This window comes from Zalophus californianus, chromosome 6, assembly GCF_009762305.2.
Source record: "Zalophus californianus isolate mZalCal1 chromosome 6, mZalCal1.pri.v2, whole genome shotgun sequence".
In the NCBI taxonomy this organism is placed as follows: Eukaryota; Metazoa; Chordata; class Mammalia; order Carnivora; family Otariidae; genus Zalophus; species Zalophus californianus.
The window spans coordinates 10,117,406-10,144,945 of NC_045600.1; the positions used below are offsets into that span (position 1 = coordinate 10,117,406).

The 27,540-nt window shown below is 45.9% G+C and overlaps 1 protein-coding gene across 3 annotated transcripts; it reads left to right on the forward strand.

Annotated features, from left to right (window-relative positions):
- Positions 1-1,091: 1,091 nt before the first annotated feature.
- Positions 1,092-27,363, forward strand: LOC113909702 (corticosteroid-binding globulin-like). Of its 3 annotated transcripts, none has more exons than XM_027571159.2 (5): positions 1,092-1,497; positions 14,831-15,462; positions 21,213-21,483; positions 25,049-25,196; positions 26,554-27,361. In XM_027571159.2, exons 2-5 carry the CDS (start codon positions 14,850-14,852, stop codon positions 26,737-26,739), a joined length of 1,218 nt encoding a protein of 405 aa, XP_027426960.1. In that variant the 5' UTR covers positions 1,092-1,497; positions 14,831-14,849; the 3' UTR covers positions 26,740-27,361. The 3 variants fall into 3 exon arrangements, with proteins under 3 accessions (XP_027426960.1, XP_027426962.1, XP_027426961.1); XM_027571161.1 differs by having other exon boundaries at positions 25,074-25,196; positions 26,554-26,687; XM_027571160.2 differs by lacking the exon at positions 1,092-1,497 and adding an exon at positions 7,676-7,789 and having other exon boundaries at positions 26,554-27,363.
- Positions 27,364-27,540: the final 177 nt, after the last annotated feature.

Below are 27,540 nucleotides of genomic sequence, written 5' to 3' on the forward strand. Positions count from 1 at the left end.
GTATGGCAGTGGAAACGTTCCAAAACAGATGACATTGCTACAACTCTAAATTTACTAAAAATCATTGAATCATACACTGTCAGTGGGTCAGTTTTACGGTATATAAGTTATATCTCAATAAAGCTGTTTAAAACTGCCCTTTACACATACATCAAACACTGCACTGAGGAGGAAATTTTACTGCTCCAAATGCATATGTTAGCATATACGCTAAAAAAAATGATGAGGTCACCATCATCTGAAGACATTAAAAAAAGAACCACAAATCAAATGAAACAATGTAGAAGAAAGGAAATAATAAACACAACGGAAGTTAATGAAATAGAAAGCAACATAAAATAAGACAGATTAAGAAACTCAGAAGTTGGTTCTTTGGATATACAATAACATTAATGACCCCTTGGTGTGACTGATCAAGAAAAAAAAAAAAAAGAAGCACAAATAACCAAGGTCAGAACTGAAAAATGGACCATTCCTGTGCATCTGGAACATGCTAAAAAAAAAATAGTATGAGTATGTTATAAAAACTGTATATACATAAATTTTTAAAGCTAGATTAAATGGACAATTTTTTAAAATCCTTCTTGAATAAATAGGAAATCTGAATAGTTCTGTAACTATAAGGAATTAAATCCATGTATAAAACATTTCTCACAAAGAAACCCAAGCCCAAATGATTTCTCTGGCAGATTCTGTGAAACATTTAAGGAAACAACAACATCAAATTTACACACTTTTTGTCCAGATTTTAGAGAAACAGAGTACATTTCCCAAATTGTTCAATGAGGCCGGCATGACACTGAGACCCAGATGTGGCCAGAGCAGTCGTCAAGGGGCACCTTGCGACTGCTGTGTGTAACACATTGCATTATTTCCGCTCATCAACACGATAACCCTCTTAGGCTGGCACAATTCTTCACATCAGTTAATGGACCAGAAAATTGAGGTCTGCAGACAGTAAGGGATGTGCCAAAGTCACATAATGAGTAATTGCTCGAACAACACTGGGGACAGGTCTGACAAATTCCAAAGGTCCTGGCCATTTCTCTTAGTGTTTCAATTCTAATCTCCTGCCTCCTCTGACTTCAGGGAAGGTGGGAGGTTAGGAAACTGAGCCTCAGAGAAGTAGGGCAACTTGCCCAAGGTCACAGAACAAGTTGGTGACAGAGCAAGGAACAGGCTGGGACTGCGCCCCAGAACTTGCCCGCAGCATCCCCTGCTCCTGGGACTTTTTCAGGCTCCTGCCAAGTAGGCCACACGTGGACCGCCAGGGGGCGTTCCCATCACCACTCCACACCCCGCCAACCTCCTGGGCCCGGGAATCTGCCCCGTGGAACTCCTACGGATCAAGACTGGAGTGCCCGCAACCCCTGCTCTGCTGTGGGGCCCGGCAGGGAGGGAACGCATGAAGCCGGAGGCAGCCGAACTCTGTGGTGAGGACTTTGGCTAAGTCGCCTGGGTTCAAATTCTGATTCCTGCATGTGCTGGTGACTACAGGTAAGCCCTCCAACCTCTCTGCAATTAGCCTGATCTGGCAAATGGGAATAGCAATAATCGTTAGTATTCCTATGCTTTGGAATACATCAGGCACTGTTCTGTGCTCTCTCCACATACTACCTCAGGCATTCTTTACAACAACCTAACAGATTCTAGAGACCAGGATCTCTGTTCCTTAGCTCAGGTGTAGAGAGCTGACATAAGATGCCCGACATCACATAGCTAGGGTCTGGATTCAAACCCGGTTCCATGCTCTTGACTGCTGCACTATCCTGCATGATAATAATACCTACCCTGTGGGTTCTGGTCAGGATCAAATAGATCCATACACATTAAACACCAGAGCCAGCACCCAGGCAGGGCTCGCTAAATGCTGGCTGTTGTCCTCCCTGGGCGCCAGACCCCATGCTCAGTGCTTTACACTCAGCTGTGAAACCAGAACAGAGCAAGAATTGGCAGGTGGGAAATCTAAAGGGAAATAAAAGGGGGCCAGCCAATGCAGAAGCTTACCAGTGAATTAATGGCCGCCCCTCTGGGCTGATTTCCTGCCTATCCGGGTGAAGGAGGCCCAGAGAGGATTAGAGTCCTGGTTGGTCCAGGAAAAGCCTGAAGGCTGAGCGTACAGGTGGAGCAGGTGGGTCCCGCAGTGTGGGCCAGCAGGGCTGCAAGACCGGGAGTCAGGCAGTTCCCCTGACCTACCACAGGCAAAAGGCAGGCTCTGGGACCAGCAAAGGCTATCTCAGGTTAGCCTCTGAAGTCCAAGATTTGGCCCATGCCACCCCCACATTGGCCATCAGTACAGGTTGGCGTCCTGCTTTGCCAACACAGCTCATGATTCCTTGGGTAAACAACCAGTCAGGGCTCAGCAAAGGCCAGCCAAGACTCCTGCCTAGTGAATCTGATCACCATAGGTCCCTGGCTTGATATGACCTGTCCCACACCAGAGCGAGGTCCTGTTTACCTGGAGATGAGATTCCAGGCAACATTGCCTTATCCACAAAGCTACAGAAGTTAGAAGGCCCTGAGCAACACTGCCGGTCCCAGCTTCTGTGGTTGGCAATGTTGGACAAGAGGAACCCAAGCTACACATCTGTGATGGGGTGATTTCACTAGGGGAAGATGGTCATTCTTAGAGGACTCCAGCCCGAAGCTCCTCCTAGGGTTTGGGGTGAACCCTGGAAGACCAGCAGATCTTTCCCGAATGAGACCCAGATGCATCAATGCTGAACAGGTCCTCCTGAACCAGGTGGTCTCACTCACCCAAAGGCCACAAGCCAGGGTCTGGTGCACACAGACCAGCGGTTCAGGGAACACGTGACTAACAAATGGACATCTGACTCAGAAGTGCCTAAGAGAAATGTTCATTTAGAAAATTAGTTTGTTCCATTAAGGGGCTCAGGTTTATGGTTAAGGACAAGGTCTTCATGTCAGTCACTAACAGTAGCCAGTACTCTGTAGGCGCCAGTCGCTAAGGAGATAAAATAACAACAATTTCAGCTCTGGCTCTCCTGATCGAGGCCTGACCACGTGCTCGCTGCTGTGCTAGGCTCACGGAGGCATCCAGGCTTTGCCGTGTATGATATATATGTATATGTCTTTTCAGGATTCTTTCTGAGTCCATTTTATACACCATGACCCTTCACTCTTAAATACTTCCATGTATATTTTCTAAGAATTGGGGGTACTATTTTTCAGTAAAACTCTCAACTTCGGGAAAGTCACCACTGGTACAACACTTTCCCTCTAATGTACTGTTCATATTCCAGTCTTGTAGATTGTCTCAGTAATGCCCTTCGTGGTACACATTCCCACAGTTAAGGAGGGAATGTGTGCTTCCTCAATGGAAGCCATCAGGGATGACGTGCTGGTCTTTCTGGGGTCACCCCAAACCCGGGAAGAAGCTTCTTGCTGAAGCCCTCCCAGAATCACCGCCTCCTCCTCTGGAATCACACCATTACAGATGCCATGCCTCTTCAATCTCCTCCGAGAGGTAACACATTTCGGCTTTTATGAGACTGACACTTTTATTAAAGAACACAGTCCCTGTTGTCACTAAATGGCACAGACCTATGGGAAAAGACGAATTTGACTCCCCACCTCACACCATACACACAAATCAGATCTAGGTGGAGTGCAGATCTAAATGTGAAAAATAAAGCAACCAAAGCTTCTAAAAAGAAAATATGAGAAAATGGGTTTCACAACATCAGGGGAGGCAAAGATCTCTGAAACAGGACAGAAGCAGCATTGACTGCAGAATAAATAGAAGGACTGGGCTCCGCTGGAACTCTGCACTATGTTCACCAAAACATTCCATACAGATAGCAAAAAGTCAGGCCACAGATTTAGAGAAGGTTTTTCGCAATATATTTATCTCTCTTTCCGGCACTCCTACCAATCAATAAGAAAAAGATAATCTGACAGGGACAGTCACTCCTCTTCAATCTTACTTAAACAAGGTACTTCTCAAAAGACAATATCCTTGGCTAAGAGGGAGAAACTATATTATCTTTTTAACCCAGAAAGTTCTAGCTCTTGTGTATTTAACAAAAACGTTTAAGCTTATCTGGCACCTCCCACATTTTACTCTAAGCAGTAAGAATAAACCAGACCATACCTGCCAGACCTGGAAATCTCATCAGCTACCAGCTCATTTGTAACATTTTCCACACTCATGTTACCGCAGGTGACAGCTTGCTAAACTGTCTCCCTCTGCATAGTAAGAGTCTTCTTCCACCTTTCCCCAGCCTGGTCCCCACTTTCCATTAAGCTCCTAACAACAACTTCCTCAAGGGTCACAGGTGTCCACTAACTGTCATGTAAGACCTTTCCAACTCCCATTTGTCAGCTGACCCCAGAACTGCGGCTTCATTCCCTCCTTGTTATTCAGCTCCCCACCCACTCCCAGGTATCTAAATCTGTTCTAGGTACTATGGCTTAATAATAAATTATCTAAAATTTTAATAGCTGGAAACAACCATTTATTATGCTCTTGTATTCTGAGGACAGGAATTCAGACAAGGCATGGCGGGAGTGGCTTCTCTCTCCCCATGATGGCTAGGACCTCGGCTGAAGGTTTTTCAGTAAAGGGCAACCACCATAATACCAAAACTAGAATAAACATCTTTTGAACCCATAGGAGAAAGTTCAATCTTTTCAATGCAAATAAGTAAAAGACACAAAAAGGAAAAAACAGATAGTAAATGGAATATATGAAATAAAATGGTATGTCAGTCCTAATACAATAATTAAAGATAAATGTAAATAGGTTAATTTTGCCAATTAAAAGACAGAATGTCATTTTTGGATAATAAAAATAAATTCAACCAAATGTATATGTGAGACACTTTTAAAACAAGAAAACATAGTTTGGAAATGAGAGGGTGAACTATATCAGGCAAGTGTGAACCAAAACAAAGTTAGGAAAGCAATCTTCTTGGATAAAGTAGAATTTAAGGCAAAATGTGTCATATGAAACAGAGATAAAAGAAAAATTAGCAATAGAGCAAGAGGATATGATTATCAAAAGTACATCTGCTTTAACAGCCTCAAAGTACATCAACCAACAGCTGATAGAGATAAATGGATGAACAATCGTGATTGGAGATTTTAACATTCTCTGAGAGACGGAAAGGTCAAGCAAATAGAGAATCAGCATAGATGTTGAATAAAAAAATAAGTTCGAACATTTGTACATATACACATATGTATACACATTTATGCATATTGAACAGACACTACCCATTATTTTTAAGAAAACATGGAACATTTATAAAAATAAAGCATATATGATTGCGAAAAATCCTCAATAAGCTCCACACATTCAATATCATATACAGGCATACCTTGTTTTATTGTGCTTCACTTTATCCTGCTTCCCAGATATTGTATTTTTTCAAATTAAAGGTTTCTGGCAATCCTGCATCAAGCAAGTCTGTCGGCACCATTTTTCTAACAACATTCACTCGTTTCGTATTTCAATGGCACGTTTTGGTAATTCTTACTATATTTCAAACTTTTTCATTATTATTATATTTGTTATGGTCATCTCTGATCAGTGATTATGACCTGCAGAAAGCTCAGATGATGTTTAGCATTTTTTAGCAATAAAGTATTTTTTAATTAAGGTATATACATTTTTTAGACATAATGCTATTGGACACTTAATGGACTACCGTGTAGTGTAAACATAACTTTTATATACACTGGGAAGCCACAAACTTCATTTGACTCACCTTATTCTGAAATTCACTTTATTGTGGTAGTCTGGAACCAAACCAACAACATCTATTAGGTATGCCTTGTAGATAGTATTTGTTGACCAAAGAGAAGTAAAAGTAAATAACACAAGGGGCGCCTGGGTGGCTCAGTTGGTTAAGCGTCTGCCTTTGGCTCAGGTCATGATCGCGAGGTCCTGGGATCAAGCCTCGTGTTGGGCTTCCTGCTCATTGCGGAGTCTGCTTCTCCTTCTCCCTCCGCCTCTCCCCTGCTCATGCTCTCTCTGTCTCTCTCTCTCAAATAAATAAATAATCTTAAAAAAAAAAAGTAAATAACAAAAGAGTAACCTAAGGTTCTAAATACACTAAATGACATATTACTAACTTACCCTGGGGTTAAAAATAAAAGGGAATTAGAAACACATCAAAACATGACAATGATAATAGTCAATATCAAAAATTTGTGGGGCATCGCTCAGTCAGAAGTTAGATGAAGAATTTTAACTTTAAATACATTTATATATGGAGACTGGAAATGTTAAAAAGTAGGAAAGCTAGCTAAGCATTTAACTCAAGAAAATATAAAAAGAACAACAGATTTAGAAAAAAAACAAGGAATTTGAAAGGATGGTGAAAGGTAAAAATAAAGGAAGAAATCAATAAAAAAATAGATTTTAAAAAAACCAGTAAGGATTAAGAAAACTAAACACTAAAAGCTGATCCTTTGAAAAGATTAATTAACTAGACAGATTTCCCTAACAAGACTCATCAAGGGGGGGGAAGAGAGGAAATATGTAATTAAAATATAGAAACAAAAAAATTACTGATATGACGTAGATTTAAGAATAATAAATTCCTAGATATAAGTACCAAAATTGACTTAACAAATAAAAAAACTTTTTAAAAAAGACCCATAAGTATTAATAAAACTGAAGTGCCTCCAAAATCTCTAGAACCAGTGCAACTTCTCTTCACTCCTGGAAACAGCTTCCCTGGAAGTAATAATGTTATCAACCAGCAGAGGGCACAGGACCCTGGCTAGCGTTTGCAAGGCCATAATATTTTGCATGCTGTGATCAGGCCAACGATAAGCAATCATGCCCAGAGTCCTTTGGGGGACTGATATGAACAAGGAGAAAAAGTGAGTCTCTCAAATAACCAGTTAGAACCAAATAACTTGGAACTTCAGTGGCCACCTTTGTCCTCAACATACAGGCTAAAGCAGGAAAGCTGAATAAAGAAGAGCTAAGAAAGATTTTTTTAAAAAGAGACAGAGGGATATGATACCCAACTTGGAACCCCTGGATCCAGCCAAGCCTGAAACCCTGCCCCCCTTCAGAACTCTCATTCATGAGACCCAACATATATTCTTTTTTTTTTTGCTTTAAAAAAGTTTGTTGCCTGTCAATTTCAACCAAAAGAGAACTAATAAATAAAAATGCAGAAAAGACAGAAGGTACTAGACTTTCGAGTAGAATGGTCTTGGATTTGAAACTCAAGGGAAGCTCACCTAAGCTCCATGTGACTCAGTTTCCTTATCTAAACAAAAGTGATAAGCACAGCATCTAATTTGTAATGTCTTTGGAAGATTACATGAGATAATCCATGGGAAGCACTTGGCTGCTTTTCTTCCACGTCTCTTTTCTACCAGACGTTAGACTCATCCCCAGCCCGAGCTTAGCACCTGGTTCTTCACAGGTGTCCATGCCACTGGGCTAATTAAGGGCACCTGTGGCTTCCGTGACAGCTGCCTCCTGGTAACCACAAGCACTGACGCAACTCCAGCCTCATTTTGATATTAAAAAGAAAACTTCAGGGAACTGAACACGGAAGCAAGCTAACTTGCCACACTGCTGTGTTTGTTCAAATATCCTGGAAAGGAAGCCCATTGGTTAATGTCCGGGGGGAGGGGACCACCGAATGGTGAAGGCCACTGGCCCCCCTCTAACCATTAACCAGCAGGGAAGCTGGCCAACAAGATTTAGCGGTGGTGGCCCGCGGGCTTACTGTACACATACCAGGACTCAGGACAGCTGGGCCGAGCCGGTGGTGGCAGCCTGAGCCCTCTGCAGACCGTGAGTAGCACCTGATCGCTGTCCATCCCTCCTGCTCCTGCCCAGCCACCGGAATGAAGCCATGCGCATCTTGCTTATTTAATTTGTTAATGGGCATTGAGCATTACAGTAGCCAGGGTGATCTGGGGCTGGGTAGATGGGCAGTGATATGGGGAGGGTTTTGCAATCTGTGGGTCACCCATGTGGGTTTGATCTGCCCCGGCCTCCAGCCTTGCAGGGGTTGACACTGAGCCAAGAGTCATTTCCATCTGTCACTCCACTGATGCTCCTAAGCCCACCCAGCCAAGTAACACAAGAGAGTCTGACAGCGGAGCTGAATGGGTGCAAGGCAAGGCCCCTGCTGGGGGATGCAGGCAGGGACAGCTGTGCCCCTTGGCACAGTGGACTGTGCGTGCCCCAAGGTCGCACACACCTACCTCCTTGCTCATCCACCTGGGGCGAGGGTACTGCAGATGCAACAGGACTCCCTGCATGACACCACATGTTCTAAGGCTTAAACGCAGAGGGCCCAAGATACTACCTGGCCCATGGGGGCATTCATGAAAATAATGAATGCGGTGGGCGTTTACTTTGAGCCTCACTTCAAAAATGAGAGAAAAGGAGGACATACATGAAATGAAATTCATGAAGAATATCGACACTCTGTATTGTAACATTGCTGGGTACTTTTTGGAGACCTATTTTCCCCTCATCGCTCTGCTTTCTATAGAGAAAGGCAGAACGGCATGGCACCAACTCTGAGGCCAGGCTGCAGGGCTTAGAATCTCAACTCTGAACAGGTTACTCTGCCTCCCTGGGCCTCAGTTTTCTCATCTGTAAAGTGGGCCCAGGATGACCAGCTGCATGAGGCCACATGGGAAAGCACTCATAACCGCTGTGACTGATGTTCGCGACAATCTTGGGAGGTGGATAGAGTTTTCATCCCTACCTTGGGGGCTTATCACAGAAGGGGATGAGGTGTGAAATCCCAGAGACAACAGGAAGGGGAGGGGAGACCAGAAGAAGTGGTAAGTGGACAAGCCCACCCCGCTCTGGGCTGCACACGGCACCAGGTCCTTGCCCGAGAGGGCTCCCGACAGGTTTGGAGGGGACGGGGCTAGCCGGGATTTCACTGCAGTGTGACAGGGCCGTGATGGGGAAGCACAGAGATCAGGGCTCCTGGAGGAGAGCTGGGACTTGGGTGTCCAAGGACAGAAGGAAGGAGCCAGGCAAGGCAGGGAAGGGATGGGACAGCAGAGTGGAGCCGCAGGGGGCCGGATGGGGCAGGTCTGTCTCTGTCCCCAGCTCCCGGGTCAGAGCAGGGCTCCCGAACAATGGGGAACTGAGATGACCTGCCCTGCCCTGACCCTGGCAGAGGGAGGAAAGTCTGGTGTGTGCGGGAGGAACCCCGACACACACAGCGGTGCCGTGGCTCAGACTTCAAGGGGCCAAATTTGAGGCTGGGGCAGGGCTGTCACCAGGCACAAAGTCATGAAGTGAGGACCAACCCCTCCTGGAAATGATGAGAGCCACCGAAAGTTTTTCAGTGGGAGAATGGCCAATCAGCTTGCATTTTCATAAAGGATGCCTCTGGCCGCAGATGAGGGGAAGGGTGGGAGGGAGCTGAGCAGGCAGGGGCAAGAGACCAGGTAGGGGTGACCACTAAAGCTGGGAGAGATGACGGGCCCCGAACTTGGACTGTGTCCTGAAATGGCAGTGGGGAAACAAACATCAGAAAATCAGAATGTCAGATGGGCAAGGCCAATGGTGGGCATTATTATTGATTCTATATTGTACTAAGGCAATGGAGGCAGAGTTTAAATAGTCCACCCGAGTCACCAAGTTGGTAAATAGCAGTGCTGGGGTCCTAATCCAACGTGGTCTGCCACGAAACCAGGAAAATGAAAAGCCAGGCAGCCAAGAAAGGAGGGGAGGGCAGCAAGGCTGTTACCAAAGCAGAAAAGCACAGAAGCAGGGAGCTCAGAGCAGAGAACTTCCCACGAGGAAGGACCTGTTCCCTCCACACGGAGGGAGACTCGCGGGGAGGGTTGGAAGAGGGGTCGGGGGGTGGTTGCACCTGTCTGTCGTGAGGTTCTGGTTTGGGAGCATGCCGGGGAAACAGCCTTGGGGTGTTCCAGAGCAGACCAGTGGTTCCCATGCTCAGAGGGCAGCACATTCTCCTGGGGGCACTGGTTTCACTGTGGGCTCCCGACTCCCTCCCAGAATGGCTGGCCCCATAGGTGGGGCCGTGCAGGGGGACCTGCTCCTCCTTCTTTATTGGGATACAGGTGGCTCCATAAAGCAGGGCTTGGGACCACCAGCCTTGCAAGTAGAATGTTTTGACCTTGGCTGCATGCATTTTTTAAATTTCTCTTACCAAACATCGTTTAATGGCCTATATTTCATTTTTTCCTGAATTTTTTATTATGGTAAAATATACAAAAGATTGATCATTTTAATCATTTTTAAGTGTGCAGTGGCATTAAATACATTCTCATTGCTGCGCAACCACCACCACCGTCCATCTCCACAACTTCTTCATCATCCCAGCCATAAGCCTACCCATTAAATACTAACTCCCCATTTCCCCCCTCCATAGCCTCTGCTATAACACTGTGAAATAAAAGAAAGAATATATATCAGTCTCTGCCTCCCACATTGCTGACACAGAGCTCCTAAAACCCTTCTAATTTCTGAAGCGGTAAGAGCACCAGGAGCATCTCTTGTTCTAGTATTTGGTCTTTGCCCCTGGTTCCTGACACAGAGTTCCTAAATCCCTTGGAATTTCCCAGGTGATCACAATGTCTTTTGTTCTAATGAGGTGACTTTTCGTAGGTGCCTGGAGAGCGTCAGGATGGGGCTGGCCCCAGAAAGGTCAAGCCATGATTAGAAGCTTGGAATTTTCAGCCCCACCCTCCTTTCTCCGGGAAGAAGAGAGGGGCTGGAGTTAATCATCCATCCTGCTTATGTGATGAAGCTTCCATCAAAATCCCAAAGTATGGGGTTAAAGAGCTTCTGGGTCGGTGACCACATCTGCATGCCCAGAGGGTGGTGCACACCAGCTCCACAGGGGACAGGAGCTCCTGCATTTGGGACCCTTCTGGACCTCGCCCTATAAATCTCTTTATCTGGCTGTTCACTCATATTCTTTTTTACATCCTTTATAATAAACCAGTAAACCTAAGCGTTTCCCTGAGTTCCATGAGCCAGTCTAACAAATTATCAAACCCAGTGAGAAGGTCTCGGGTGCCCAGTCAAAAGGACAGGGTGACAATCTGGGACTAACGATTGGCATCTGAAGTCGGGGGTGGGCAATCTTGTGGGAACTGAGCCTTTCACGGGGCGGGGGGGGGGGGCGTTGACACTACCTCTAGGTGAACAGTGTCAGAACTGAGTTACATTGTAGGATTGTAGTTCATTGCAGAATTGAGTTACATTCTCCACCAGCTGGTGGTGGAGACTTGCTTGGTGTGTGGGAAACCCACATCTCTGGCGTCAGAGTGAAGCGTGGCAATCGTGTGTGAGGAAAGGAGAAACACAAGAGTGTTTTCCGTATTTATACAACCACCTTTTATTTATCCATCCATCCACTGATGGACATTTGTATTGTTTCCGGTTTTTTGGCTATTGTGAACAATGCGGTCATGAATATTGGAATGTACAAATAACTGCTTGAGTCCCTGTTTCCAGTTCTTCTGTGTATCTACTCAGAAGAAGAATTGCTGGATCATATGGTAATTCTATTTAATTTTTTGAGGAGCTACCATTCCCTTTTTTTCCACATAGCTGTACCGTTCTCACCAGCAAGGTAGTTTCCAGCCCTTCCACATCTGTGCCAATACCTGTTTTCTGTTTTGCTGTTTGTAGTTTGGTTTGGTTTGGTTTTTGAGACAGCCACGCAAATGGGTATGAATTGTATCTCATTGCGGTTTTGATTTGCATTTCCCTGATGACTCTAATGTGAGCATCTTTTCATGTGCCTGTTGGCTATCTGTGTAACTTCTGTTGAAGAAATGTCTACTCCACATCTTTACCCATTCTTTGAGTTGGATTTTTTTTTAATTTTTTTATACTTGAGTTTTATGTAATCTGGATGTTAATCCTTTATCAGATATGGGACTTGCAAATATTATCTCCCATTTTGTGGGTTACCTCTCTATTCTATTGACAGTGTCCTTTAGTGATCAAGAGTTCTTAATTTTAAAGAATCCAATGTGTCTAATTTTCTTTTGTTGTTTGTACCTTTAATGTCGTGTCCAGGAAATCATTCTTTCTGATGCTATTATAAGTAGCATAATTGTTAATTTACTTTTCAGTTTGTTCATTGTTAGTATATGGAAACAGAACCGGGGTGTGTGTGTGTGTGTGTGTGCGTGCTGGTTTTGTAGCCTGCTACTTTGCTTAATTCATTTCTTAGTTCCAGCCGGGTTTTCATGGAATCTTTAGGGTTTTCTACATGTGGCTGTGACGTTCATCAGGTTGCCTATGGACAGAGGTAATTTTACTCCTTCCTTTGGAATTTAGATGCCTTTTATTTCTTTTTCTTGCCTAATTTCTCTGGCTAGGACGTCCAGTGCTGTGTTAAATAGAAGAGGCGAAAGTAAGCATCCTGCCTTGTTCTGAATCTTAGATGAAAAGCTTTCAATCTTTCACCATTACATTAGCTGTGGGCTTTTCACATATTTTTTTTATATTGAAGTAGTTTCCTTTTAGTCTTAGTTTGTTGAGTGTTTTTATCTTGAAAGGGTGTGTTGAATTATGCCAAATGCCTTTTCTGCATCAAGTGAGATGATCATGGTCTTTTTTTCCTTCATCCTGTTAATGTAGTATAGCACATTGGTTGAGTTTTTTCTGTACAACCATCCTTGCATTCCAGAAATAAACCCCACTTGGTCATGCTATATAATCATGCTTTTAATATGCTGCTGAATTCTATTTGCTAGTATTTTGTTGAGGATGTTTGCATCAATGTTCATAAGCAATCTTCATCAGTACTTTTCTGTCCTTAATGTATCTTTGTCTGGCTTTGGTGTCAGGGCAGTGAATGAGTTAGGAAGTGTTCTCTCCACTTTGGTTTTTTTGGAAGGAAGATTCGTGTGAATTCTTCAATGTTTGGTAGAGTTCAACGGTAAAGCCATTTGGTCCAGGGCTTGCTTTGTTGGGTTTTCAATTACTGATTCAATTTTCTTACTACATATAGGTCTATTCAGATTTTCCATTTCTTGTGATTCAGTCTTGGTATGTTTTGCATTTCCAGAATTTTTTTTCATTTTATCTAGGCTATCCAGTTTGTTGGTGTGTAATTTTTTTCATAATATTTTCTTATAATTATTTTTTAAAATGTATTTATTTTTATTTTAGAGAGGGGTATAGGGGGAGACAGAGAGAGAGAATCTCAAGCAGACTCCCCACTGAGCACAGAGCCTGATGCGGGGCTCAATCCCAGGATCCTGAGATCAAAACCTGAACCAAAATCAAAAGTCAGACACTTAAGTGACTGAGCCATCCAGGAGCCGCTCTTATAATTCTTTTTATTTCTGTAGAATTAGCAGTAAAGTCCCCATTTTCATTTCTGATTTTAGTAATTTGAGACTTCACCTTTTTTCTTACTCAGTTTAGCTAAAGGTTTGTCAATTTTGTTCTTCTTTTTGAAGACCACATTATATTCATTATATATCATCATACTATATTATACTGTATCAATTAGATATATTATATTTTGGTTTCACTGATTTTCTCTGTTTTTCTGTTCTCTATTTTATACATCTGTGCTCTAATCTTTATTGTTTCCTTCCTTCTGCTACCCCACTCTCTTTTAATGACTATATGGAATATCTTTTCCCATCCTTCCACTTTCATATTGATGTCTTTGTATCTAAAATGTATCGCTTGTAGTCAGTGTACAGCTGGATCCTTTTTTAAATCTGTTCTGCCAATCTCTGTCTTTTGATGGGGGAATTTTATCCATCTACATTTAAAGTAATTGCTAACAAAGAAGGATTTCTGCCATTTCCTATTTGTTTTCTATATGCCTTATAGGGTTTTTTTTTTTTTTTTGGTCCCTCATTTCCTGCATTACTATCTTCTTTTATGTTTAGTGGATTTTTTTTTTTTTTTTGTAGTGAAACATTCTAATTCCCTTCTTGCTTCCTTTTGCGCATACTCTATAACTATTTTCTTTCTGGTTACCATGGAAATTACATTTAACATCCTAAAGTTATAACACTCTCATTCAAATTTATGCCAGCTTAAGTTCAATAGCATACAAAAGCCCTGCACCTATGTAGCTCCGTTCCCCACATTCTTTCAGTTATTTAAGTCACAAATTATAACTTTATTCACTGTGTATCCAAAAACAGAGACTAATAACTGCTTTTCATGGATTAGTCTTTCAAATCATATCAAAAATAAAAAGTGGAGTTACCAAGCAAGATTACAATAACACGAGTTTTTCTAGTTGCTCATATATTTACCTTTACCAGAGATTTTTATTTCTTCATATAGATTGTATTTACTCTCTAGTGTCCTTTCATTTCAGCCAGAAGGACTCCCTTTAGCATATCTTGCAGGGGAGGCCTAGTGGTAATAAACTCCCTCTGTTTTTGCTTATCTGGGAATGTCTAGATTTCTCCCTCATTTTTCAAGGATGGTTTTGCCAGATTCAGGATTCCTGGTTGACAGTTTTTTTTCTTTCAGTTCTTTGAATGTATTAGCTGGTTGGATATTTAACCTTTCTGGGCCCCCATTTCTGCCTACCTCAAATCATAATAATAATACCTACTTTATTAGTTTGTTGGTGAGGATTAGATGAGAAAATATAGGCAAAACACATAGGTCAGTATTGGGCATCTGTTAGGTACTTGATAAATCATAGCAGGTAAAATCATACTTTCAGATGAGGAATTTGAGGTCCAGAGTCCTGACTTGTCCCAGGTCACACAGCCTATGTGGAGGAACTGAGGCTTGAATGGGGTCCTCCATGGGGTCTCTTGCCTACCACTTCACCATGCCCCACTGCCTTGGAGGCCCTACATTATCTAATGAGAATTCCTGATTTTACAGGTCCTGACCATCCTGGACAATGCTGCTTGCCCTAGGCACCTATTTCCTCTGGCTTTTCACTAGTGACCTCTGGGCCGTTCAGGCTAAGGACCCAGATACTGACCTGAGTACAAGGAGCCCTCACCGGGACTTGGCTCCAAAGAATGTTGACTTTGCCTTTACCCTGTATAGGCATCTAGTGGCTTCAGCTCCTGGCAAGAATGTCTTCATCTCCCCTGTGAGCATCTCCATGGCCTTAGCTATACTGTCTCTGGGTGCTTGTGGCCACACACGGGTCCAGCTTCTCCAAGGCCTGGGCTTCAACCTCACCAAGATGCCTGAAGCTGAGATCCACCAGGGCTTTCAGCACCTCCGCCACCTCTTCAAGAAGGAATCAGAAACCATGTCGGAAATGGCTATGGGTAATGCCTTGTTCCTTGACCGCAGCCTGGAGCTTCTGGAGTCATTCTCAGCAGACACCAAGCACTACTATGAGTTGGAGGCCTTGGCTGCAGACTTCAAGGATGGGGCTGAAGCCAGCAGACAAATCAATGAGTATATCAAAAATAAGACACAAGGGAAAATTGTGGACTTTCTATCAAAGCTGGATAGTTCAGCCATGCTCATCCTGGTCAACTACATCTTCTTCAAAGGTACCCCCCTATACCCCATTACCAAGAATAGTAAGAGCCATCAAAACCCAGGGTGCAATCTTGGGCAAAGCCTTTGATCTTACAAAGCACATTTTCATCTGTGAATCTCCATCTTCACCATAATCTTACTAGGAAGGTAGACTACATCATCTTACAAGTGATCAAAATGACACCCAAAGGAATTGAGCAACTTGCCCAAGCTCTTACAGGTTCTTTTGAGGCCCAAACATGTAATAATGAACAGACTGGCTGCCTCATGGTCTACAAATATTGGCTGAGTGCTCGCTGTGAGTCAGGCACTGGACCAGGGGCTGGAAGCACAGCCTAGAACCAGATAGACACAGCCCCTGCCCCGCCCCCCAGAAACTCCCCCCCAGATGGCCTTATGCCACACACTTCCCCAGCACTCACAGCCAGCTCTGACTAAGTCCCCTCTTAGTCAAAATTCAGCCTGTCCTCACCAATTCGGAGCAAGGTCTTCCAAAGATCTTTTTCGTAAAAATCACTATGGCAACTTGTTAAAATTATAGATTCCAGAGCCCATGCCAGACCTACTGAAGCAAAGCTTCTGCAAGAAAGTCCTACAATTTGTATTTTTAACAAGCACTCCCCCATAATTTTTATGAACAGACAATTTGGAGATACATTGTCCTGGAGAAGAAAATCTACACTCCTTAGTTTATAGCACTGGTTCTGTACCCAGGGTTATCTTTACCCCCTTCTACTCTCTGGGACACTTGGCAATGTCTAGAGATATTTTGAGTTGTCACAACTGAGGGTGGGGTGGGATGTGTTCCTGGCATCTATTAAGTAAAGGCTAGGGAGGCTGCCAAACAGGACAGCCCCTACAATGATATCTGCTACAGAATGGCTATCATCCAAGGCTGAGAAACCCTGGCCTAGAGGCATCTGCTTCTCTGTCCTTTCAGAGCCTCATGTCTCAACATTTTTCCTCCTCCAAGTTCCCAACACACAGCACACTCACACACACTCACACACACTCTCACACACACTCTCACACACTCACTCACACACTCTCTCACTCACACACACACACACACACACACACACAATGTCCAACCACACTGAATTCCTTCTAGGTCCTTGAGCATGACTATCCTCGTGGAAGCCTGAATTAGTTCCCTGTGGCTGCTCTAACAAATTCACACAAACATCGTGGCTTAAAACAATTCAGATTTATTACCTTACAATTCTGGAGGTTAGAAGTCCAAGATTGGTCATGCTGGGTTAAAGTCAAAGTGTTGGCAGGGTGTGTTCCTTCCAGAGGCTCTAAGGGAGAACCCGTTCCTTGCCTTTCCCAGCTTCTAGAAGCCACCTGTCTTCCTTGGCTTGTGGCCCTTTCCCCCTTAAAGCCAGTGATCACATCCCCATGACCTCTCTTCTGACTGCCCCTCCTGTTTTCCTCTTCCACTTTTAAGGAAACTCTTGTGATGATAGGGAACCCACCCGGGTAATCCGGAATAAGCTCATCTCCAGGTCACTTGTTTAGCAACCTTAATGTCCTCTTGCCATGTAACATAACATATTCACAGGTTCTGTGAATTGGGAAATGGACATATTTAGGGAGCCATTCTGCCTGCCACAAAACCCATACTCTTTCTGTCCCCTGAGCCCTCCCTCAACTGGTCTGTGCCTAAAACTTCTTCCCACTCTTCAAATCTTGGCTTTGAAGTTACGTCCTCCATGAAGCCTCCCCCGATTCTCTCAGGGAAATCCTTGCTTCTTATACGTACCTGCTACCGTCTTCCCACACCTCATTTTAACAACTTTGTAACCCCAGACCAAAGTGGCTCGGTTTCATTTAAACAGTCATCCTCAAAGAAGTGCAAGTGAAAGAGAAAAAAAAAAAGTCATGACATGTAACATGTATCTCTCAGCAACATTAAAGCTCATCCAGATCATAATCTCCAGAAAGAATCCCCACACACCCTTTTTCTTCTCCCCAGCTTCTTACTCAGGGCCTCCCGTTAGCCAACTGCACCCCCCCCAGCTCTTTGTTACCTGGACAGACTTACCATCTTGGTGAGCCCCCCTCCTGCCATCATCCTCTTCACAAGTCTGGGAATCCACCTGGCAGAGGCCTCCCTCCTTGGAGGGTGTGAGGCTGACCAGGCAAAAACAGCATTTTTTTTCCCTCCACCTTCACTGAGACATAATTGACTTATAACATTGCATAAGTTTAAGATGTACAGTGTGATGATTTGATATATATGTATATTGCAAAATGGTTACCAAAATAAGGTGAGTCAACACATAGTTACTTGTGTGTGTGTGTGTGGTGAGAATTCATTAGCTGTGCTCCCCTAGCGACTTTCAAGGATAGAACACAGTGTTGCTAACTGAAGTTACCATGCTGTACATTAGATCCCCACAACTAATTCATCTTATAACTGGAAGTTTGTAACTTTTGACCACTTCACCCATTTCTCCCAACCTCCTGCTCCTGACAAACCATCATTCTACTCTGTTTTTATGAGTTCTAGATTTTAGATTCTACATATAAGTGAGATCATACAGGATCTGTCTTTCTCTGTCTGACTCATTTCACTTAGGATAATGCCTTCAGGGTTCATCCATATTGTCCAAATCACAGGTTTTCCTTCTTGTTTATGGCTGAATAATATTCCATGGTGCATGCACATGCACACACCACATTTTCTTTATCCATCCATCCATAATTGGACACTCAAGTTGCTTCCACATCCTGGTTGTTGTTAATAATGGACATAGGAGTACACTTACCTCTTTGAGACCATGAGTGCATTTCCTTCTGATATATTCCCAAGAGTGGGATTGTTGGATCATATGGAATTTCTATTTTTAATTTTTTGAGGAACTGCACACATTAAGTTGCCTGCACTAATTTACATTCTCACCAACAGTGCAGGAGGGTCCCTTCTCCCCACATCCTTGCCAACACTTACTATCTCTTATCTTTTTGATACTAGCCATCACATAGGTGTGAGGGGATAAATTACTGTGGTTTTGATTTCCCTGATGACTAATGATGTTGAGCACCTTTTCATGTACCCGTTGGCCATTTGTATGTCTTCTGTGAAAAAAAAAGTCTGTTCAAGTTCTCAGCCCATTTTTTAATTGAATTACCTGGGGTTTTGTTTTTGGTTTTGTTTTTTTGTTTGTTTGTTTGTTTGTTTGTTGCTATTGAGTTATATGAGCTCCTTATGTATTTGGGATATTAACCCAATATACAGTCTGCAAATATCTTCTCCCATTCTATAGGTTGCCTTTCATTTTGTTGATTGTGTCTTCTGCTGTGTAGAAGCTTTTGAGTTTGATGTGTCCCTCTTGTTTATTTCTCTTTTTGTTGCTTGTGCTTTTGGAGTCACATCCAAAAATCATCACCAAAGCCAATGTCAAAGAGCTTCTTTTTCCCTATGCTTTCTTCTCGGAGCTTTATGGTTTCCAATCTTATGTTTAAGTCTTTAATCCACTTTGAGTTAACTTTTGCAAGTAGTGTAAGGTAAGGGTCCAGTTTCATTCTTTTGCATGAATATCCAGTTTTCCTAACACCATTTATTAAAGAGACATTTTCCCATTGAGTAGTTTTGGCTCCCTTGTCAAATATTAGTTGACCATATGTGTAAGGTTTATTTCTCAATTTTCAATCCTGCTCCACTGGTCTCTGTGTCTGTTTTTATGCCATACTCTCTTGATTACTATAGCTTTATAATATAGTTTGAAATCAGGAAGCATGATGCCTCCAGCTTTGTTCTTTCTCAAGATTGCTTTGGCTACATTTTTTTCCATACAAAAGGCAGCATTCTTTACACTTGACCATGAGAGGGTCAAGGAGTCTGGGAATGTTTGCCCAGAAACGTTTCTGGGTGACAGGGCTGTGTGCTGCCTTATACACAGATTTTCTGGGACACAGAAAAACTAATTGGCAAGCCCCTCTTTAAGCTGGGGATACCCTGTCATATTTCCAGCAAGCCAGCATAATAAATAGCAATGAATGGTGACATAGCTAACATCACTAAGCTTAGGACACGTAAAGTGTCCCTGGCATGTTCCTTCCTTACTTAGTGAACTATCTTAACAGTCTTTCTATGGGGGGGGGGGGGGAGGCGGGATTTTCTACAGGGCTCGTCCTTGCTCTCTCCAGTTTGCCCCCATGAATTCTTAAGTTTCCCTACCACGAGTTCTCCTGGCCTGAGAATTTTCAAGAAGAAATCCCTTAAAGTAGAGGTTAGACCCCATTCTGTATTTTGTTTTGTGCAAACTGGATATGTTATGTTTGCTTCTAGAAAAGAAATACTCAGGAGAAAGCAAAGCAAACTTTTAAGGATGAAAAACTTAACACTGAAAAATAGTCACTTTTTTTTTTTTTTTTTTTTTTTGCTGTGAATTGAACAAGTTAGCCACAAAACACCGCCACCTTCAGTCCAGGGGATCCCAGGGCTCCTCTGGAGGATGGGTTGAGAACCTTCCAATGATCTCACCTGCTGTGAGACAGCCAGACTGTGACAGCACACTCAGTCACTGGGGATGGAGCAGGCATGGCTTTGGGGTCTCCAGGCTCTGCATCCACAGCCCTGTCGCTCCATCCTTCCACCTCTCCCTACTACCTCCTTAGGAGCCCTTATGGGGGGTGGGGGTTTGAGGCTGGCTCAAAACAAGAGTTCTGGCCTCGGGGTCCGTAGATCCTGCAAGCAGTGGGATGGAGAAGGGTCTGCCTGGAGCTCTGCGCCAACCACCCTCAGGCAGCCTCAGTTGGGAAACAGATACTTCACAAGGGATCCCAGGCTTAAGGTCAGACAGCCAAGACACCCGGGGACCCCTGGACGCAAGGTCCTCAGTCACCTTGAGACCTGAGGAGTTAACCTTGAGAATCGGAGGCCCTGGTGAGGTCAACCCATGTCTTCAAACATCCAGAATTCTGTCATCTGTGAGAAGACTCGCAGTCTTTTGGAATAAGCCCAGAAGAGCCGAAGAGGCTCAGCCGATGGGCCTCAAGATCAGTTAGGCTTTGGCTCTAAGGAGCAATTTTCCTCCCATGAGAGCTGACCAGTAATGAAAGTCTGGTCTGTGAAGGTAGTGAGCTCCCTATCACCAGGCAGGCAAAGAGGCTGTGTGATGCCATCCTGAAGCATGGGGGAAGGATTCAAGTCCACCTGTGGGTGGGACCATGTGACCTTGAAAGCATCTTCTCATCCTGACTTTCCCTCCAGGAAATGTGGTGTGGCCCTCGGGGCCACACAGGAGGTCAGGAGCCTCCCTCAGGGAAGTGGACACAATCCACTGGGCAGCCAGGCCGCCTGCTAGACTTCTGTGGCCAGAAGTCAAGGTGTGGGTATGGAATGGGTTGTCTGTTTCTCCAAACCTCCTCCACCCCTGATCTTGAATTTGTAGCCCAAGTTCCATTCAGCACCATTCCCAGAGCCCTCCTGTCCAGGGGGTGAGGCAAAGTCTGGTTTACTGAATCTGGTTTACTCCCAAATCCAAGGGCATTCTCCTTTGTCTCCCTTCTTCTATTTTAGAGACTCAGAAACTGAGTTAATCCTCAATCCAGTTCAAGAAGTGGAAGACAGAACAGGCTTTAAACTGCTGGGCATTTCACAACTTCCCAGAGAATTCTAGCCACTCTGGTGGGGACCTTCCAGGCAATGGCTGCCATGACACCTGCTTAGCACTCTGCTGCCCCCCAAACTGTGTTTTCCTCTGGCTCTCACAGGCCTATCTCCCGCCTCCCCCCTTCCTTCCCTTCCCAGGCACATGGGAACACCCCTTCAACCCCGAGAGCACCAAGGAGGAGAACTTCTACGTGAACAAGACCACCGTGGTAAGAGTGCCCATGATGTTCCAGTCGAGCACCATCAAGTACCTTCATGACCGGGTGCTCCCCTGCCAGGTGGTCCAGCTAGAGTACGTAGGCAACGGGACCGTCTTCTTCGTCCTCCCAGACGAGGGGAAGATGGACATGGTCATCGCCGCGCTGAGCAGGGACACCATTCAGAGGTGGTCTGAGTCCATGATCAGGGGGTAAGTCCTTGTCCTTCCCCCGCAACTCACGCTGCAGGGCTCGTTGTTTTCTTCCGCTGGGTCCCCAAAGGCCTGAGGCTCTCTGACCAAGAAGTCAGCCCTGTTTATCTCTGTCCACTGACACTGAGATACTTTGGGGCATTCCACAAAACGAGGTCTGTTTGTGCCTCGGAAACAGCACAAAACCTATGAATGGTTCTTAAGTCACTCAGGGATGTAGCTCTTCTTCAAGCAATCAGTCCATCAGTAAATAAGTAAGAAAGGAAAGACATAAGTAGATAATAAGTGAGTAAGGGAAAGAGAGTGAGCTGTGTATATGCAGATGACCTGGGCGTCAGGAGGAGAACCAGCCCATGAATGCCTGACCTCAGGCCCACACCAGGGGCGGGCTCCAAGCGCACACGCAGGGAGGACCGGCTGAGCGTGTGAGCTAGGCCTGAATGATGAATGAATGAATGATGGAACTCATTGCCCCTAGGCACCTCTGAGCTAGACAGCAATCAAAATTATGGTCAAGCATGTGCGCAGCCCCAGCCTGCACCATGGGGGTGGGGGGGAGATGTTCATGAACGTGATCCTCACTCTTGTGAGATTGGACTGCTGTCTGTGCCCAAGCAATCAGAGCAGGGCCATCAGGGTGGGGCCTGGTGGTGGGTGGGGTGGTGCAGATCCAAAGGGCAGAGGGGACGCAGGAGGGGAAGTGGGCACTTGGATCTGGAGTGGCTCAAGAAGGTTTCCAGAGCAGGTGCCATTTCTTTCCTCTCTCTTTCCTTCCCTCCTTCCTTACCTCCCTCCTTCCTTCCTTCCCTCCTTCCTTACCTCCCTCCTTCCTTCCTTCCCTCCTTCCTCCCCCTTCCCTCCTTCCTTCCTTCCTTCCTTCCTTTCCTTCCTCCCCTCTTCCCTCCCCTTCCCTCCCTCCTTCCTTCCTTCCTTCCTCCCCCTTTCCTCCCTCCTTCCTTCCCTCCTTCCTCCCCTCCCTCCTTCCTTCCTTCCTTCCTCCCCCTTCCCTCCTTCCTTCCTTCCTTCCTTCCTTTCCTTCCTCCCCTCTTCCCTCCCCTTCCCTCCCTCCTTCCTTCCTTCCTTCCTCCCCCTTTCCTCCCTCCTTCCTTCCCTCCTTCCTCCCCTCCCTCCTTCCTTCCTTCCTTCCTTCCTCCCCCTTCCCTCCCTCCTTCCTTCCTTCCCTCCCTCCCTCCCTCCCTCCTTCCTTCCTTCCCTCCCTCCCTCCCTCCCTCCTTCCTTCCCTCCTTCCTTCCCTCCCTCCCTCCCTCCTTCCTTCCTTCCCTCCCTCCCTCCCTCCCTCCCTCCTTCCTTCCTTCCCTCCCTCCCTCCCTCCTTCCTTCCTCCCTTCCTTCCCTCCCTCCCTCCCTCCCTCCTTCCTTCCTTCCCTCCCTCCCTCCCTCCCTCCCTCCCTCCCTCCTTCCTTCCTTCCTTCCCTCCCTCCCTCCCTCCTTCCTTCCTTCCTTCCTTCCCTCCCTCCCTCCCTCCTTCCTTCCTTCCTTCCTTCCTTCCCTCCCCCCTTCCCTCCTTCATACACAAATGGAACCACCTGCTGTGTACCCTGCCCTAGGCTAAGCAGAAGGGATAGAAGGCGACTAGGCAAACTATAGCCTTCAGAGACATGCACTCTAGAGCCCGGAAACAGCTTCTGGTGGAGTTCAAGGTATACAATGGCGTCAGTTGTGCCAGGGGCAGGAGAGGAAAGGTGGGGGAAGGTGGGAGTGCCTGGCCGCCCCAGGGGACAGGGGAGGGGCTGCAGAGCAGATTGCTTTCCATCTGGACTGTGTATTAAACCTGAGTGGAAGTTCAGCCAGTGGAAGGGTCTCCAAGAGTGAACATGGAGGAGGAAAGGGCACAAACCAAGTCCAGGGGGCCGCGCCCAGGGCACCAGCTGCAAAGAAGGAGACAAATTCTACTTGAATGAAATGTGTAATCCAAGAGCTTTGCAGGCAGAAAATCTAGAAAGAAGCTCTCTTATATATATATATATATATATATACACACATAGGTTTTTATGTTTTATGGTTTCGAGTTATTTTTATTTTGAGCTGTAGCCTCAGAGCGCTGCTCAGTGCTGGAGCTTCTGGAAATGTTAGTCCAGTTCCGTGACTGGACACGGGAGTTTGACCTCAGGCCTGCGGGGAAGAGCTGCGGGGTCTGCTCTGTGTTTCTGAGAAATCCCCTATAAGGACATGGGGACCCGGAGGTGTTCTCAGAGTCCTGGACCCATCGCACCTGACCTTGGGTGTGGGGGTGGGGCTGAGGTGGTTCGGTGTGCACTTGAGCCTGTGTTTGGGTGACCTGAGGGGTCCCATGGCTGGCTGCTCACCATTTCAATTATGCCCTTCTCCCTCCCCTTCCAAAGGAGCCCGTAATTGAGGAACAGCGTGTCCAGGTGGTGATTACCACCGTGGGGCAAGCCAATTCTGGCTCCTAGGCTGTGAAAAATGAGAAGGATAATCTTTCTTTTTACACCAAGAAAAATCTTTTCACTAAAACACTTCAGCTTAAAAAAAATCAATAACACATGCCATTCTCTTCTAGATATTTTTTTAAATAAACATCCAAGGCAGACTCTTGCATCTTTAAGCATCATATATGATTGGGCGTGAACTCTCTACTCCATCCAAATGATGTCCCCCAGTCCCAGAAGGCAGACCCTATGGTTCCTCACCTCCAGGCTTGTGTCACCCCTTCTCCCGCCTCACCCCTCCCAGGATCGCCCCCCCTCACTGGAGTGCCATCCCTCAGGGTCTGGCTACTGCCCACCTCCTATGGAAGCCTCCTTGCCCCCGCACAGAGCTCACAGGCTCCCTCCCTCCCTCCTCCCATGAGGCAAGGGGGTATTTGAAGCAACTAGTCATGGCCTCTCCACAATTCTGCTGCTTCCCAGTGGTGTGACTTTGGGGAAATTCCTCAGCTCCTCTTGAGTTTAATTCTCCCCATCTGGACATTGAAAATGTTGGCCCCAGCTTCCTAAGGCCGCATGCGCATATGTGCGTTAGATGCGATGCTGAAGCTAAAGGACGTCCAGCAGGTGTTCGGTAGAGGCCAGTCTCCCTGACTGCCAGTTGCTCTTCCTCATCTAGAGAAGTGCCCTAGTTGCCCTGCACTGCTTTGCTGTGTCAATGAGGAGAGGGACAAGCACAGAGGGGGATAGGACTTGGTCAAAGCCACGCAGCATTAGTGGTAGGGCTGCGGCCAGGACGCTGCTCCCAGCCGGGTGCTCCCTCCACTCCTCTGCTTCTGCTTAGGGGTGCTTGGGGGACCACAGGGACTTCTTTAGGGACCCTTTTCTTCAGTGTCCAGTGGCCCAGCTATACCACGGGTGGAATCGGCTCAAAGAAAGAGCTGAGAAAAGATTTAGCCATTCAGAGGCCCAGAGAGGAAGCTGCCTGTGTGATGGAAGGAGAGGCAAATCCTGCCTCTCGTTCTGTCCCTTCCCCTTTTCCGCAAAGGTTGTGTCCGGCTGGGAGGAAGGGTCTGGAAGGATCACAGGGGAAACAGAAGTCGGCTGGCCAGGCCCAGCCCTAGGAAAATCTAACCCCATCTGCTTACCCCTGAGCAGCCACGTAAACCTGTACATCCCAAAGGTGGCCATCTCCGGAGCCTATGACCTCAGGGCCATCCTGGGGGACATGGGCATTGCAGACTTGCTCGACAAGGGGGCAGATTTCTCCGGCATCACCCAAGAGGTCCAGCTGAAGTTGTCAAAGGTAAGTGTCCCTAGAGTCCATCTTCTTTTCCCCAAAAATTCACAGTATGAATAATAATAAGGAATGCGGGGCCCCTTCATGAATAGGTCTCTAAGCCCCAGGTTGAGAGCCCCGGGTCTTCTCCACTCTTACTACAGGGTAAATGGAGGCTCAGCGGGAAAATGTGACGTCCCCATGGTGACGACACGGGAGCTAGGGACAAGGGTGGGCCCCCCACCAAAACGGATCCGGGAAAATGGGAAAGGTCCGAACGCAGTGCCATCAAACAGTCTACCCACTACATTCTTTCCCTTCATTCTTTAACTTTATGCTCTGTGGGTCCCTCAGTCATTCCAAACATATTTATTGGACACCCACTCCGTGCCCCGAACTGCTGGGCACCGGGTATGCCTGCATTACTGAGACATGGCGGGATCTCACGATCGGGTAGGTGACCAACCCTGAGAGGGGACAGGAGACAGCTGAGGTGGCAGCCGCCCCTCCCTCAAGCACACAGACTTGGACCATCATGGCGCCTGGTACCCAGTATGCCCTCCATAAAATGTCTGCTGTGCCAAGGATTGAGTCAAACAGCCACCTCCTTATAAGGGGAGCATTATTTCTCAAAGGAGGAGCCTCTGGCTTGAACCACTCACTCACCAGGGCCACAGAGCTGGTAAATGACAGCCTGACGTTTGGCTTGGGGTCTACTCAACTCAAAACCTCATTTCCCAAGACGAACTGCGGGGCTTCCTACCCCAGCTCAGCTTCTTCCTGCACCTGTTGACAGAGCTTCTCAGAAAACTCCAGCTCCTCGCTCTCTGGTCAAGGAGAGCCCCTGCCCCAGAGGTTGTTGATAATTAGCCAGTTCGGATCCACTGAAGGTGTTTGATAGAAGCTACACAAGCATTTTGCCAATTTCAGAATTCCTCCTAATTTTGATCACAGCAAAAGACAGTTCAACAGCCCCTTTCCATTCTGAGTAGGCACAAGCACTTTGCAGAAATGGGCCCCTAGTGTTTGGCTAGCAGGGTGCAAAAAGGAGCGAGGTCTGCCTCACCCAGGACCCAGTAAGGAGAGCCTGATGTGGACATTGAAGTCCAGTGAGTACTGTGGGACCCCTGATCTCCCTGTCTGGGCTCCATCTGCCCTCTTTCTAGGGAAGAAGTCTGGGTATGAGCTGCGTTCTGGAGGTGGACACACCTTGGCCCTCATCCTGGGGCTGCCACTTAGATGAGGAGCCAGCAAGTGACCCTCTCTGAGCCTCAGCTTTGCCACCCGTAAAACCAAGGGTGGGAGGGATGGAAGCGATGAGTCATGGCAAGCTCCCAACACACAGCAGGTGCTCAACCTCCACCTTCGGCCCCGTACCCAACAGGTGGTCCATAAGGCTGTGCTGCAACTTGATGAGAAGAGCTTCAAGGCACCCGAATTCCCTATGGTCATGCTAGACATGGCATCTGAGCCTCTCACCTTCCACTTCAACCGGCCCTTCGTTATCATGATCTTCGACCACTTCACATGGAGCAGCCTTTTCCTGGGCAAGGTTGTGAATCCGACCTAAGGGCGCGCCCCCAGGAGTCACAGCCCCAGCTGACCTGCGCATGAGGGAACCCACAGAAACGCTCTGGGAGGTGGGAGTTTCCCCCCCCGCCCCACGCCCTGTCTTCTCCAGGTTCTTCTGTCCAAATAAATCATCATCACTGCAACTGCTGGTAGGTGTGGTTGAAGGGACAAAGTGGGACCGGTGACAAACTTGGAATGATAGCATGCGATCTTGCACCCCTATAATTTCCTGGTGTTGATCATCGTGCTGTTGTTATGTAATATGTGGAGGCTGGGGAAGGATATATGGAAACACTATTGTTTTTGTAAATGTTTGTAAGCTTGAAATTATTTCTAGAAAAGGAGGAAATCATGCAACCCCAAACACGACAGAAAGACATCTTTAAGTGCTAGGGGAAATGTTGTGACATCTTCAAAAAAGAAAGAGAAAGAAACAAAGCAATCCTTCAAAAATGAAGGCAAAATAAAGTTGTTTTTTTTTTTTTTCCACACAAACAAAAGCTGGGAAAGTTTGTCACCTTCCCTAAAGAAAAGTTTTAAGTAGTTCAGGCTGAAACAAGATGATGCTCAGTGGAAATTTAGACCTATGCAAAAGAATGAAGAGTACTGGAAAGGGCAAATATGCGAGCAAATAGAAAGCATTGTTTAAAATATCTTTAAAATATAATTAACGTCTAAAGCGAAAATAGTGATCAGTTTATTGCTTCAAGCTCCAGCGCTCCCTTTATTCCCCTGCTCTGCAAAAACTGGATCTGGACATGATGTTAAGCTTTGTCAGTAGAGGGCGATAGAGACACAT

Coding starts and splice junctions, on each gene's coding strand:
- LOC113909702 (XM_027571159.2), top strand. CDS start 14,850: ATGCTGCTTGCCCTAGGCACCTATTTCCTCTGGCTTTTCACTAGTGAC. Junction 21,484..25,048: donor TCTGAGTCCATGATCAGGGG/GTAAGTCCTTGT, acceptor ACCCCTGAGCAG/CCACGTAAACCTGTACATCC. Junction 25,197..26,553: donor TCCAGCTGAAGTTGTCAAAG/GTAAGTGTCCCT, acceptor CGTACCCAACAG/GTGGTCCATAAGGCTGTGCT.